Source organism: Arachis hypogaea, chromosome 14, assembly GCF_003086295.3.
Source record: "Arachis hypogaea cultivar Tifrunner chromosome 14, arahy.Tifrunner.gnm2.J5K5, whole genome shotgun sequence".
NCBI lineage: Eukaryota > Viridiplantae > Streptophyta > Magnoliopsida > Fabales > Fabaceae > Arachis > Arachis hypogaea.
In genome coordinates, this window is record NC_092049.1 from 71,760,316 (window position 1) to 71,775,872 (window position 15,557).

The following is a 15,557-nucleotide window of genomic DNA, read 5'->3' on the forward strand; positions in this document are numbered from 1 at the left end:
ATTACCATTTAAAGCATTTATTTATGTACTATGATATTCTGTATTTATTAGAATCCATCAATACTCTTCTTTCATATTAGTCTTTGATTTTCCTTTAATCAAATCTAATGATCTATATAAATATGGTACATCTAATAAGCACATAATTGTTGTGCTCGTTTTAGACAATCAGATATAATTGCCATGCATTATTATTAAATTGATTCTAAACTTTTTAAAAATTTAGCTGTTAAAATATATTTGTTTTATTTGATTAACAACTATATTATTTTTTTGGGTTTAACCATTCCCAATTTTCTTTATCGAACCGGATTGGTTTGTAATTATACAAATTAATAATGGGCTTAACTTAGGAGAATTATTTTTTTCTGTACGGATCCATTTTCATCCATGTATTTCGAATATTCTTATCAGGTCTTTCATAAGATAATTTTTTATGCTTTTTTCGGTGACTAATTGCGTCACTCGCACACTCAACCGTTCTCTCTCGCACACTACATCACATTAAATCCCCAAATCATATTCTACAATAAGACCGTCATGCCACTGCCGTCTGTGCCGCTGCTTGAACCTGGTAGGTTGTCTCCGATTTGAAATGATTGAAACAAACTAATTCATATTTATTTATTCTTTTAGTGACGTGAACATATGCTGGTGACCAAAGCTATACTATATGTCCCCGTGACCAACTTTTGCTGTGTGGTTTTAACTTCCAATTTCGCCATTCCATTCATCAATATTTCGGAGCTTGTAATGAATTCAGATTAGTTGACAATTTTATGACTTCGGAATGCTTCAAAATTTGGAAATAAATTTTGATGTTATAGAGTTAATCTTTGAGTTTGTTTTTGTTTTTGCATCTGTTATGGGTCTGGATAATCCCTTATTTGGTTTATGACGAAAATATGTAATACTCAACAGTTGAAGACAAAGTAGCCCTGTAATGACATTTGCCATGATTTTCTGTTTCTCATTTAATGTAGAAGTCATTGATTTGTTGATATATTATATGTAGAAGTATAAAAGGCTTTTTGTTTTACTGAAACTATGCTTTTTTTTATAGCAGAATCATCTATGGAGCCAGAATCATCAACTCCTCCCTCTTCACTTTGGGATCAAATTTTCGAATTCACAGCTAAGGCTAGAGATGCATACAAAAGAAGGCCAATCCCCTATTGGATTCTTCTCATTCTTGGAATCGTAGCAATGCTCGTGGCATTTCCTGCTTCCAGCATCCTGTCTCGCGTTTATTATGATAATGGCGGTCAAAGCAAGTGGATCATATCTTGGGTGTCTGTGGCTGGATGGCCTCTAACCGCTCTGATATTGTTTCCTACATACTTTGTTCAGAGAATCTCTCCAACGCCGCTGAGTTTAAAACTCGCTCTATCTTATATTTTTTTGGGTTTTCTAAGTGCTGCTGACAACCTTATGTATGCTTACGCCTATGCATACCTCCCTGCATCTACTGCTTCACTGGTGGCATCATCTTCCCTTGTTTTTTCTGCGCTCTTCGGTTACCTTCTTGTCAAGAACCAAATCAATGCTTCGATAATAAATTCTATTGTTGTCATAACTGCTGGATTGACCATTATCGCATTGGATTCTAGCTCAGATAGATATCCTGGCATCAGTGACAGCCAGTACATCATGGGATACGTGTGGGACATATTAGGGTCTGCTCTTCATGGGCTTATTTTTGCCCTCTCGGAGTTGGTCTTTGTGAATTTAGTCGGAAGAAGGTCCTTCATTGTTGTTCTGGAACAACAAGTTATGGTATCTCTTTTTGCATTTGCGTTCACCACTGTAGGGGTTCTTTTGAGCCGTGATTTTCAAGGAATGACATCTGAAGCTAACAATTTCAAAGGCGGTCGAGCAGCTTATTACCTTGTAATCATTTGGGGTGCAATCACATTTCAGTTGGGGGTCTTAGGAGCCACCGCCGTTGTTTTCTTGGCTTCGACTGTGCTAGCAGGTGTGCTTAATGCGGTCAGAACTCCGATAACAAGCATTGCTGCAGTGATATTGCTTCATGACCCAATGAGTGGTTTCAAGATCCTCTCACTGTTGATTACCGTATGGGGATTTGGCTCATTTATTTATGGTAGTTCTATGGGTGAAAAATCATCTTAAGAAAGCAGGTGTAGAATGTCGAGTCCAGTAACCTGGTCCACTTTCTAGTTGAATGATGAATATACCTCTGTCCGAAGGGCTGCATTAAATGTTGTATGTTTATAGGAGTATAGGACTCAATTTCTCATTGACTAGTATGTTTTATATGCAGGCCTCAATTATTCGTGTTTAATATAGGCTCATTTTTTTTTAAATATGGAGAGTATGTTGGTGTTTTGAATGAAAATGGTCTTTTTTAGTGTATTTGTATGTAGGTGGATGTGTTAGATGTGCAGCATTAACATGTGTAGGGCGTGCTGACATAGCATGTGGAGGGTGTGTTGCTAACATGGCAATATGTGATTCGAGGCACATTCAACACATGGGTCGTGTTACGGCAGTTTCAACATGTGGGGGGCGTGTTGTTGACGTGTCGCTATGTGATTCGATGGTGATACAACACGTGCTGTGCATGTTGAGTGCTTTGTTTATATACGGCCAAGTTTGGTAACATTTCTTTGCAGAGAGAAGAGTTATTTGAGTGTGTTTCTGGTGTGATGGAGGGCACCGCAAACTTGATAGTATGTCGTAACGGTGAGATTATACGGAATATTTATGAAGGAGTGAGGTTTGTGTGTCAGAATCTATTTTTGTTTGTAGTTTCATGCACCATAAAGTTTATGGAGCTTCAGAATGGTCTCTGTCAAAGCATGAAGAACAGTATGTTGAGGAGAGTGAACAGTATTTTATATTGGAATTCAGTTATAGTTTTTGGTAGTTTAATACAGTTTGATATTATGCCGATCATTGATGAAGCGAGTATGCAGAATATATTCCAAATTCATCGGCAGACTCAGATGTCACAGCCACAGATTGAGCTGTATGTTGATTTTGAAAACGTAGAGGCAGATGGGATTCAAAATAATTTAGATATAGAGGATGATAGAGCTGCAGTATACGAAGGAATGAACAGTGACAGCGAAGAAGACTTCGAAGCCACTTATGAAGCCGACGATAAAGATGAGGATGATGATGTGGGAGTTGAGGCAGCAGTGGAGAATGTAGTGGTTCATTCCCTAGTTAGTCAACCGATGGACGTTTCATCTTTTATGCGTAACTTGGATCTTGATGTCATGCATGCACCAGAATTCTCGGAATATGCAAACATAGGTACGTGATGAGTGAATAATATGTTTTTGTTAATTTATATTTTGGTGGAATCAATGATTGATGATTTTTGCTTTCTGTGGGTGTTGCTGATCCTGAGGACGGAGAGTTTAGGATTGGAATAGAATATAGTTCTAGAAAGTCAGTCGTCGTAGCAATTAGAAGTTACACTATCTCTAGAGGATCGGAGTCGACTACAATGTGTGTGAGTCTGAGCCACAGACGTTCTATGCAAAATGCAAGACGTTTGGGCATAGGTGCGATTGGCTTATCCAAGCCAACTTGATACAGAAAAAATTTGTTAGGAGATACGCAGATACAATGGTAGACACACATGCACCATGGGAACGATTTCACAATATCATTCCAAGTTAGACTCCGATACAGTTGCTGAGGCTATAAGTCCATTAGTTGAGACAGACCCGTCCATCAAGGTGAAATCTATTATTGTGGAAGTTAAGTCACGGTTCAACTACACCATCAGTTATCGAAAGGCTTAGTTTGCAAAGCAGAAGTCCATAGCCAAAGTTTTCAATGGTTAGGAAGATTTTTATTAAGCTTTGCCATGGTGATTCTCGATCATGGTTCGGAAGATGCCTGGCTCAATTGTCCAAATAGAAACATGACCCCTGTACAACGAGAGTGAGGAGGCAAACGATGTCAAGATACTTCATCGCATATTTTGAAGTTTCAACCCATGCATTAGCGCATTCAAGCATTGCAAGCCTCTGGTTCAGGTTTACGGTACACATCTTTACGGAAAATACAAAGGTGCACTTTTGGTTGTTGTTGCACAAGATGGTAACCAAAACATTGTGCCTATTGCTTTTGCCCTGGTGGGGGAGGGAAACCGCTGATGTGTGGCACTTTTTTCTTAGTAATTTACGAAGGCATGTTGTTAGAAGAGACGGTATGGGTATAATCTCAGGCCGACATGAGTCAATCCGAGCAGTAGTAAATCGTTCCGGAGATGAATGGCAACCTCCAAGAGCATAGTGGATGTTTTGTATTAGGCACATCAGTAGCAACTTCTTAAGGGCATTCAAAGTTCCGCACTTGCAAAAACTTGTAGTCAACATTGTGTAATAAAGCACGGTAGAGAAGTACAACATCAACTATTAGAGGTTGCAAGAGCGAGGCGAGGCATATGCCTGGTGGAGCGATGTCGTTGGACTTAGACACTAGGCATTGGCATTTGACGAGGGACATCGATGGGGTTACATGATGACAAACCTTGTCGAGTGCATTAATTCAATGTTGAAGGGTGACTGAAACCTCCCTGTGTTGGCACTCATCCGAGCAACATATTATCGGTTAAATGAGTTATTTACGCGGAAGAGTATCGAGGCTCACAATTGCAAGCAGGCTGGATTTACTTTCTCTGCTTTTGCACAACAGCGGATAGAAGCAAATATGCAACGTACTGAAAATATAGTTGTGCACCGGTTTGATAGACGAAACAAGGAGTTTGAGGTGCGTAAAATGCATAATGAAAAGATGTTGGTAGTTGATCTTGCGTGCCGGATGTGTGACTGTGGGCACTTTCAAGTGGAACGACTACCATGTCGACATGTTATTGCTTGTTGTGCCAACTAGCGACTCAACTGGCAGTTGTATGTGAATGATGTGTACAAGATGACAGATGTTCGTAAGGTCCACAGATTTGAGTTCGTACCATTAGGCGATCTAGAGACATGGGTTGCTTATCCAGGACAAACATTGGTCACTAACTCCGCCTTGCGGCAAACGTCAAAAGGTCGCCCCAAATTGACCTGATACCTCAATGAAATGGATTCATGAGAAATGCGTTGTCCTCGGATATGCCGTCTCTGTAGTAGACAAGATCATAGTCGAAGTCGATGTCCTCAACGTGCTGGATTGAGTGGAGTTGGTCATGATGCTGGACCGAGTAGAGTTAGTCATGATGCTGGACCCTAGATCTTTATTGGTTGTTGTGTTGTATGTTTAGGGTTAATTTTATCAGTTAATATTTTTTAGGTTCGTCGTGTTCGTATATTTAAGGTATTTTTATCAGTTAATGTTTTTTGCGTCGTCGTGTTTGTATTATTAAGTAACATGTTAACTTCTACGAGTTATTACTGTTGACAGTTTCTAAGATGATAATTTCTAATTTCAACAGTGGTCTTACAAAAGGTTAATTAAAAGTTAAATTAACTTAATTCCGAAACCATAATTTAACGTTCGATAAGGTAAACTTACAAAACATTAATTAAAAACTAAACCTAATTACCAAACCTAGAAAACATTAATTAAAAACTAAACTTAATTACTAAACCCCTGCTTACTTCTTTTGAATAATCCAATCAAGTCCCTTGCCCATCATACCCTGACCGAAACGCGATGGAGTAAACCTATCAGATGGATTTCTTTTTGTCTGTAGGTTATATAGATGACCCTGAACTGACTCACCGACATCTGAGGTAGCCGACCTAACTTTCTTTGCCGAAACAGATGCACCGGGGTTGTACTCAACAACCTCATCCACCGGGGTATCTAGTAGACTGAGACGATCAGAGTCGAAAACCATATGTGGAGCGATGAAACCACTGTCGGGAATCACACGACACCCACCCTAAAGTACAACCAGAAGCAGACCCATGTTGACCAGACTCTGCTGCTGTAGGGATAGTACTGAAATGGCCATGATCTGCAAAATGACTGACACCAGTGTCAACCCATTGCTGTATATGATGATCCCCATCCTCATCAACGGGAATCTGCCATGGAATCTGCAGAAAGCCAGCCCATTGCTGTCCGAGCAAAATGTTCTATGTAGGCTGAATTTCGCAACTGGACTGACTCTGACGACCGTGCGGGCTAGGTCACTGTGGTCGTTGGACTGGCTGTGTTGACTGTGTCGGCTGCGACGGCTAGGCTCAATGTGCTTGCTGGTCTGGTCGTGCTGACTATGTTGACAGTGGTCTTGTTGCTATGGGAGATAATAGAAAAACAGTTCAAACACTGCATACTGAAGTGGCCCCTGAGGTGCTGGTGGTTGAGGTGGATGTTGGGAAACTTGCCCTGACAACATCAGCACTCAACCGACAATCTAAAGTCCCAAGTTGAAAGGGGTTGCCCATCCCGCAACCGAGTGTTACGACGGATGTCCCATTCCGCTATCCACCCCTCATGTAAAATTGTCAAATCATGAAGCTGCACTTTGTTAAGAGTCATGCAATGCTCTTCTAGTGTAATGACTCTTGCTATCTCTGGGGTGGGTTGTCCGTACCTGAATTAACGCATCACTCGGTTTGCAGGGTGCCATTCGACACACTCGAACGTCAATAACGGAGCATTGGTGTCAGACACCTCAAGGTGTCCATGTGACTCATCGAGTATGATCACTCCTTCGATATTAGAAAATTAGAACCCTGATATTAATGTTGGATGTTAACACACACAAAGCAAAAATATTTACCTCTTCCACGTAGTCTATTTGGTTCCTAAATGTAGCCGTGGTCTTTAATAACCACGTAGTAGTTCATTCGGAATGACTCCACTTCAAACACGTAACATTGAAAAAGTTAAAAAATGTGTTGTCAAACAAATATGTATCGTCAATGGAATACACAACTAAAATAGGAAGAGTTACCTTCGAGCAACCGATACATCGGCCGCTGGAAGGTACTGTCTCGGTACGGGTACAATACACGGCATTCGTTCCCATGTTCAAACAAATAAAAGATTAAGAGGGTCATCAGTCTCCTTAGTATCGTAACGTGATGCACGACACAGTGTCGTGTAAAGATGCGCGAGACATGCTGACCTCCAACTGTAAGTGTGGATCTAGTCAAAATCAAAGAGCAACGATAGATACTTCGCGTGGGCATATGCCGTCGACTTATCCGCGAATACGGTCAAATCAAGCAAACAGAAAATTTGGCATCTGATGTATCTCTGAATAGACTCCAAAGTGTTCAATCGCTCTGCGTCTCTGATATGGCAAACTCATGCCAACTTTATGTAAGATTAGGAGGAACTCGCAACGTGTTCGTAGCCGAAAATCGCGATGCTCTGGCTCTGCAGGAATTCGCCATTGCTATATGTCCAGCCGCTCACAACTTGTCCATCAATGGGTAGGCCAAATATATGAGCAACATCTTCCAGTGTCACAATAACCTCACTCACCGGCAATACAAAGGTGTGAGTCTCCGGCTTCCACCTTTCCACCAAAGCAGATAGTAAAAGGTAAAATCCTTTGATCACCCCAATTCTAAAAACATGGTAGAATTCCGTTGCTCGTAAAGCGTCTTCTACCATCAGGTTCTGCGACTCTAGCAGATCCAGTTTACGAACCATAAGATTCCTATTAGGCTGGTACAACAAAAATATATTTATTCATTAAATATATCTATTAAATACATTCATTCATTAAATATATTTATTCAATATAATAAAGAATTATTTAATAAAAAATAAAATATAATAATAATTTGATTGTACTACTTTATATAAATAAAAAATAAAATAAAATATATCATATTATACTATTTACTTACTAGTTTAAATAATATAAATATGGTCATAAATAAAAATTAAAATAACATACAGTAATATTACTATCCTTCATAATTATCATAACAAATACACAATACCCAAACACAATTTTTTTATAAACTCAAAATATTTATTCATTTTTGTAAATAAAAAAATATTCATTAATATTGACATTTAAATTATTTATTAAATCTATACAAAAATAATCACATTATAACAAATAATTCCAAAAATTAATGGGATCTACATTTATATTATTTCTCTGTTTATTAATTAACAAAAAAATATAAAATAAAATAATAATACACTAAAACTTATACTATTTATTAAATTTAATATTTACAAACTCAACTAAATGATATAGTAATATTAAATACAAACAAAATAATATCATTATCAAAAATTAATATTATTTAAAATTACAAAAATTAAAATAATTAAATTACAAAAAAAAAAGAAAATTATCAACTCACATAAACAAGATGATCCAAATAATTGATAATATATTCTTCGAGTACCGTGTAATTACGTATCATTTTTAATCAATACAAACTAATCATTTTTTTTGCATAATTACTCTATTTTTTTAAAAAACACTAATGATACACTTCTAACTCTCTTCTTTTTCCTCACTTCATATTTCTTCTCTCTCAACACACACTACACAGTATACATAAAATGGGGCATGAAATAGAAACGAAGGAGCTCAATTTATAGAGCTTGAGCTGCGTCGTTGGTTACCAGAGTGAAGAAACTATCCTCTGCATGTAGATAGCCCCAACACGTCCACCCTATGTTGCTGCAGCTCCTTGGGAACGCGCAGGAACCTCTGCAATGCTTGCTGGATTCGCAGGCTATTGTTAGGGAACTGCCACGCCGCTGAGCTCGCTATATCACCACACCCCTTTTGTATTGTCGGAGAACTGCCATGTCGCTGACGGATCCTGTCATCACGCTCCCTGCATGTTGAACCTGCACCTATAAACTAGCAAAATATCCTATCTCTAATATTGAGCAAAAACACAAACATATATTCTATATGAAAAATAATTTCTGTGTAATATACTAATATGGTATAAGGTTAGTGTGCTTAGATGGTTGAGAGAAGTAATTTTTGAAAGTAAAAGCAAAATTAGAAATAGAACTATTTTGATTGAATATATTTATAGAAATATTTCTTATTAGAATAAAAATAAGTTAAGTTGTTTGTATAACAGAAATATATAAAAGATTATTTAAACAAAATTATAATTTTGGACATATAGAATAAATAACTATTATGAGATAATTTTGACAAGAAGGTGCAATTATTTTATTATATTATTTACTTAAGAAAATGTATTACTTGTTAAAATTAATGTTTTATTTCAACATTAGAATTACAAATGTAGAATACACTTTTTTAGATCAGTATTGCTAGATAATCAAGAAAACTTAACAAAAAACTAACTAGCAGTCTATGGACCTGAGCTTCGGCCTAATTTGTTAAACACCTTTCAGAGCGGTGCTTCATTTGTTAAAAACATTTACAGAGGTGTTTGCATTTGGTAAATCACACTGTGTTGGAGGTACTTGTTTTTGGTAAATCACATTTTATATTTGGTAAATAAAAACAATTATGTATCTATATAATTTTAAAAAGTTAAAGAGTGTTTTTAAGGATTTGTTTAGGTGAGTTTTTAAAAAAAAAAATTTTTTCGAGTTATTTTTTTTTTAAAAAGATCTTATGAAAAAGTAAAAATAATTTTATATTTAGATATCTCACACAAAAAAATCTTTTTTATTTCTCAATTATGTTTGGATATAATAATATAAAAATATTTTTTTATTTATTTATTATGTAAAAAATATTTTTTTTCTTAAAAAAATCTTTTAAAAAAAATGTGAATTATAACTTCTCAAAAATTTTTTTTTTTATTTTTCTAGTGCTTTTATTTTTACTATTAGAAATTTATCAAATACGCTAAAAAAATAAAAAAAAAATCTTTTTTTATTAAAAGAAGATCTTTTTTCATCAAAATAATGAATAATGACACACAAACAAAAGTTAGAAAAAGTTAGAATATACTTAAAAAGTACTTTGTATTAAAATGTATTTTTTAAAATTAATTTGTACTTATTAAAATAAAAAAAACTAATATAATTCTAATAAATTAATATTCAGATTTATCATTAATTATTGATACTAAATTCTATTCCCGATAAAAAAAAAACAAATCTATAATATCAAATATAAACAAACACTGAACACGGGTATTGAGAAGGATAAGGAATGCATAAATTTGAAATATAAAATATTGTACCGCCTACAGGGCATCAAATAAATTCATGATGATCATATTTGGTAACTCAGGAGCAATTATGAGGTGAAGTTCATACTTAGACAAAACAGTTCTACATCGGGAAAAAAAAAAATTAAACCTTACCACTATGGCCTGGCAGTCAGTACAAACCAAATTATAAACAATGCATTTTTTTTACATTTCCCCCTTCCCTCTTTTGGTAGGTGTCTTGCACAACTCTAGTTGTTGATAGCATTTCTCGCACAAAAAAGGAGAGAAACAAAAGTAATGTTATGGGTAAAAATAAGAAGGGAAGAGATTAGAAGATATGAGCTTGAAATGAAGATTAGCAGATCAATATCATAAGAATCATTCCCAATTTATTTCCCTTACTCATTCAGTGACTAACCTATAATATGCAACCTAAAACACATAGTTTGGAGATGCAAAGGCAGCACAAGGCAATGCTCCAAGGTCCAAGCTAAGCTTCCATATCTTTCGTTCATGAGAAAATAATACAACTCAACCTTTGGTTTGAGAAAGCTGAAAGGGTGATTAGTTTACATGTAGCACTCATCTAATTTGCTTTTATGAAGTTGAAATGCAGGGTTAACCCAAGCGCCGCAGCTGCATTGCATACCAGCCCAGTTGAAGTAGCCCAGGCGTGCATTACATCCGATACAAAGAAGTTTCTCCTCTACATGACCTTCTTGCACTAACAAGTCAACAAAAATAAATGGGATTAGCAAGATAATCAAACTTGAGTTTACCTACATCTGTGGAGTTTAGATAAATTCGAATAGTAGACTTGTAAGAATTTTCTTATTTAAGAATACTGACATAGTTATATAAAATCTAACAATAATAAAATAATTTCATGATAAAACAAAATTATGTTGAAAAACTTACTCACAATATTATAATGAAGCAAATAAAAGATATAAAAAGATTAAATACAAATTTTAAAAAATTAAAATTTGAATAAATAATGAATTTATGATGTTAAAAATTAAAAAAAATATATAAATATCATCTTTAGAAGTCTAAATAAAAGATTCTTGTGAAATGTTTTGATAGTTAATAGAATAAATTTTGACTCAAATCTAAGATCCGAGTAAATAAGCAAGTTAACTTGAGAGTTTAATAATCATGCTGTTAGTACAAATGATTGAAGAAGTGTGATTTTATGGAAACTAAGATATGAGAGGAAAGTTTCCAGGAACCTGCTTGCATCCACTTCATAGGTTCAACAAATACTGAGGTACAATCAATTGGTTGCTTTTCCATTTCGCAGGGTTGACTGCTTCTCTTTTTCCACTTGAAGCTTGATTCTCCTTCTCCACGCTCATGAGTAACTATATTCTCCTTTGAAGCAACAATTCTTCTACATTTCTTACACCGGTATAAGACTTGTGGTTTGGTTGTAGTTTCCAACTCAGAGATACTCGATTCAGCCATTTGTATTAAATAATCAACTTATATTTGTGCTTGCTGTCCTGCAAATTAGAGGCAAATGAGAAGAGATATTATAGTTTACCATATAGCCAGAACTGAAAACTGTGTGACAGTCATTGGTTAAAGCACAAGACAATTGTGGAAATAGATTGATATAACAACAACAGCAACAACAAACTTAGTTTCAGATGAGATCTTCATCTAGCCATAATTAGTTTCAACTTCAGAAAAAAGTTTCTTACAATTTAGAAAATCAAAGTTCATGTTTTAGATGTTTTCTTTTTCTTTTTAAATTTTTGTGCATAGTAGAACAACCTGTGCAAAGTAGAGAAATTAACACTAAATGGTTGTTCCACCTAGATGCACTCTAAACACAAGTGAATGACAGATTGGTATTTAGCTAACCCAACCTAATGGAATAAAGCTTTGTTGTAACGATATGACAACATATGATTTTTATTTATTTATTTATTTTGATAAAATATAATTGAGTGATACTGTAAACAACTTTAAGCTGATAAATCCTCCTATTATTAGATGCTTTGATGCATTCTGGTTCAGAGGAAGAAGACTTGTATTTAAAGCAAAAGAATACAACAAAAACTAAAGGACCTGATTCCTACAAAACTTTATTATTTACAAGATATTCATTCCTTCTAAATTCTTCTCTTTCATTTATTCATTACAGAAGGAAGAAGACACAGCAAGCTGCAGTCTCATGCCCCTGCATTCCCATGTTTCCAACAAACATAATAAGTTAACTATCGAGCGCAGGACACTAAGCTATTTCTGACTTCATCCAATGCTTTTTTACTGGGATAGTTTTACAAATAATATATACTTTTTCTTTTATCACTTCTCAACAACTAGCAATTCTTTTTTTACTATGGACCCAATTCAGTGGTGGCAAAGCTGACATGGGTTTTAATTCTATTTTTACCTGTTTTTAAACATGAATTTGTGTTCTACTTGTTCTCCTTTTGGCACACTATGCTCCTTGGCCCCTTACCTACATCATTAGAAATGGAAGTTATTCGCAAGTTTTTCCAAATCATGATGAGTGAAATCTATGGCATCTTTAAAGGCAGCTGAAATTGCTGTTATGTAGGAGGCTGATCTTTCTATGTCTAAGATAGTCTCTTAAAAAATCCCTCCCCTTCCCTATAAAGGTTTTCCCATATTAAGTCTAGAATATTCTTCTCCATTTCCTAGTTGGCAGTTAGTTCCAAAACCCACCGAGCCTACAATTTTCTCAATTACAATTAAGCTCTCTAGTCCATAATGTCTGGTTTCCTAACACACTGCTTTCTGATTTTCAAGCCCAACAAGAAGATTTGATGGAGCTGTACAACAACTTTGTAGAGGCAGGGAAGGACCTTGCTTCTGGTGCAAACGAGTTATAGTGGATGTGATGGTAAAAGCAAAGCAGGTAATTTTGGATGGCCGTGATCTGAACTATCGATGGAGATGTATTGTTTTTCAGTGTTGGTTGCAGAGACATGCAAACACCTGAAGTTTATTTCACATAATGCCTTGATTCAAACTTAGTTCCAGTGACCAGTTTACATCCGATACCTATAATAATGCCTTGAGAAGATTCAATACTTCGAAAGATTTTAGAAGCACTGATGATGCTAGCTACAAAAGTACATTCTGAGATAAAACATAAACACGATGGACAGCTCACTCTACAGAAACATGCTAATATGCAAGCCAACCAATTAAAGGAAAAATTAAATTTAAACTAATGATGGAATGTGATCGATTTATGTGATTATATAAAAATATATAGTTATGCAGAGTAGGTTGACCACCTATATTTAATATTCAATGTCTCAATGTACTAGAATGAGGTTTTACTAGCTAACTACATGAATTGCATCCTTGAGAATATTGTAAAGTTTCAGAGGTGATTTGTACATCCATGTAGGCTGTGCTGAAACTTATGGAATAATCATCGTCAACAAGCGCTCTAATAATAAGCGAACCCTAGAATAGGTAAGCTACACTATCAAAATGATTGCGTCAAATAAATACTTCGTCATTTCTTCACATAGGACTAGATAGGTAAGCTACACTAACAATTGAAATTGCACTGATCAATCATAGTCCGAACAGCGACAATCAAAATTTTCTTTTGGCTATTCATAACCTACGAATTCAATTCAATTCAAAATTTGAAGATAAAACGTTTGCAATCGAATATTAATCTTGGGCTAGAATTCGAGGTTTGCGATTGTCCAAGAATTACAGAAAACAATACTAGGGCTAATTGGTTTAGGGTTAGAAAGACTGTAAAATTGGGAAAAGAAAAGTGGGATATGCCGAGAGAGACGAAGAACTACCTTGCAACTGAGGAAAGCTTAGAGAACACAGACACCGCCGTCGCTACTGTGTTTACTGTAAATACGATATGAGAGTGAACGTTGAGAATTTGATTAAAAGTTTGACCGACATTTTAATGTACCAAAAAGATCCTTGCTATAAATATAGTATTCTCAAAATAACCGTCCAGTGGACTCAAATTTTGTTAATATTTAAAAGAGAATTTAATGTCGTAATTGTATCGTCAATAAAAATTAAAAAAGATTAAAAGTAATAAATAAATAAAGAAATGCAAGGTGTCGGAAGTAAAGTAAATTGTAGAAATTAAAACAAATAAAAAATTTAAAAAAGATGAAGAAAGAAATATAAACATAAAAGAGATAAACAAGTAAAAGTAGAGAAATTTTATTAATAAAAATAGGAAAGAGATAAATTATAAGTGTTTGAGTTTAGAAGAATTATTTAAGATTCCCAATTTTACTCCGTGATGCTAAAGGGCTGAGAGTATTTTGAGTTTCTAAGTGTTTTCTAAAAAAACTGAACTCCCTACAAAATGTGTCTAAAACTCTATTTATAGACTAACCTAATGTCAATTGACAGTTACCAAGTGAAAATTTGAATAGCATCCGTAACTATTCCCGCACTCCTTGCTTGATGCCAATTCAAAAAATCAAAATAAATAACCAAACTGTTAAATGACCTAATTTAATTAAAATAAACATAAACATTATATACAGAAACATAACTATATAACTAATTATTTCTTTTTCATAATTTTTGAGTAAACTACCATTTTTAACCATAAAAGTTGAAAACGCTGACATATCTACCCATAGAAGACGGAAATTATCATTTGTACCTATAAAAAAGGACTTTTGCAAGCAAAATTATCCAAACCCTAAAAAATTAAATAAAATTTCTAAACTACCCTTTTCTCCACCACTACTACCATCATCTCTTCTCCCCTCCCCTTCTCTCTCAATGTTCTCAACTACTCCAATCTCAAACTCTACACCACTCTCCTCCTCAACTACCACGATCACTGCTACCATTACCATCACCACCACCGCCATCACCACCCTTCCTCCTCCCTTTACTTTTTCGACTCTAATCTCAACTGCAGACTTTTCTTTCCCCTTCAACCTCTTCTTCTGTCTCACCATGTCAACCACAGAAGCAATAACTTGAAAAAAGGAAAAAATCAAAGCAAATTCTAATTACAGTCACATATGAAATTCAATGCACAATCAAATTCAAAACCCATAGAACCAATCAACCAACCAACCCAGCTCCCTTCCTTTCAAACTCAATCGATTTGATTCTCGCAATGACGTCTTCTGATTCCATTTTTCTAGAAGACTTCGTCAGGCGGTGGACCTCACGCGCCGAATCAGGGAGGTGCTTGTGAACTACCTCGAGGGAATGACCGTCCTCAAGGAGCTAATCCAGAATGTCGACGATGCTGGCGCCACTACCGTCCCCCTTTGCCTTGACTGCCGCTCCTACCTCCAAGACTCACTTTTCTCTGACACCCTTGCCCAGTGGCAGGGCCCCGCCCTCCTCGCCTATAATGATGTCATTTTCACCGAGGAGGATTTCGTCAGTGTCTCCAAGATTGGAGGCAGTAGCAAGCACGGCCAAAGCTTAGAAGACCGGCCGCTTCGCGTATACTAACTTTGCCACCCTTTTTATTGGGAA

At 35.6% G+C, this 15,557-nt stretch overlaps 3 protein-coding genes across 5 annotated transcripts; 2 read left to right on the top strand and 1 right to left on the bottom strand.

Annotated features, from left to right (window-relative positions):
- The first annotated feature begins 380 nt into the window (after nucleotides 1-380).
- Nucleotides 381-2,359, top strand: LOC112742096 (probable purine permease 5). Of its 2 annotated transcripts, none has more exons than XM_025791335.3 (2): nucleotides 381-574; nucleotides 1,067-2,359. In XM_025791335.3, the coding sequence occupies exons 1-2, from the start codon at nucleotides 541-543 to the stop codon at nucleotides 2,131-2,133; spliced, it is 1,101 nt and encodes a 366-aa protein (XP_025647120.1). In that variant the 5' UTR covers nucleotides 381-540; the 3' UTR covers nucleotides 2,134-2,359. The 2 variants fall into 2 exon arrangements, with proteins under 2 accessions (XP_025647120.1, XP_025647119.1); XM_025791334.3 differs by having other exon boundaries at nucleotides 424-574; nucleotides 1,064-2,359.
- Nucleotides 2,360-2,669: 310 nt separating this feature from the next.
- On the top strand, nucleotides 2,670-12,384 carry LOC140178298 (uncharacterized). Its single transcript, XM_072214171.1, has 2 exons — nucleotides 2,670-3,282; nucleotides 12,223-12,384. Exons 1-2 carry the CDS (start codon nucleotides 2,670-2,672, stop codon nucleotides 12,285-12,287), a joined length of 678 nt encoding a protein of 225 aa, XP_072070272.1. The 3' UTR covers nucleotides 12,288-12,384.
- LOC112742097 (probable inactive dual specificity protein phosphatase-like At4g18593) lies at nucleotides 10,054-14,043 on the bottom strand. 2 transcript variants are annotated; one of them, XM_025791339.3, is made up of 4 exons: nucleotides 13,880-14,008; nucleotides 12,475-12,543; nucleotides 11,303-11,575; nucleotides 10,054-10,794 (listed from the first exon to the last, which is right to left on the bottom strand). In XM_025791339.3, the coding sequence occupies exons 3-4, from the start codon at nucleotides 11,535-11,537 to the stop codon at nucleotides 10,640-10,642; spliced, it is 390 nt and encodes a 129-aa protein (XP_025647124.1). In that variant the 5' UTR covers nucleotides 11,538-11,575; nucleotides 12,475-12,543; nucleotides 13,880-14,008; the 3' UTR covers nucleotides 10,054-10,639. The 2 variants fall into 2 exon arrangements, with proteins under 2 accessions (XP_025647124.1, XP_025647123.1); XM_025791338.3 differs by lacking the exon at nucleotides 12,475-12,543 and having other exon boundaries at nucleotides 13,880-14,043.
- Between the last annotated feature and the right edge of the window lie 1,514 nt (nucleotides 14,044-15,557).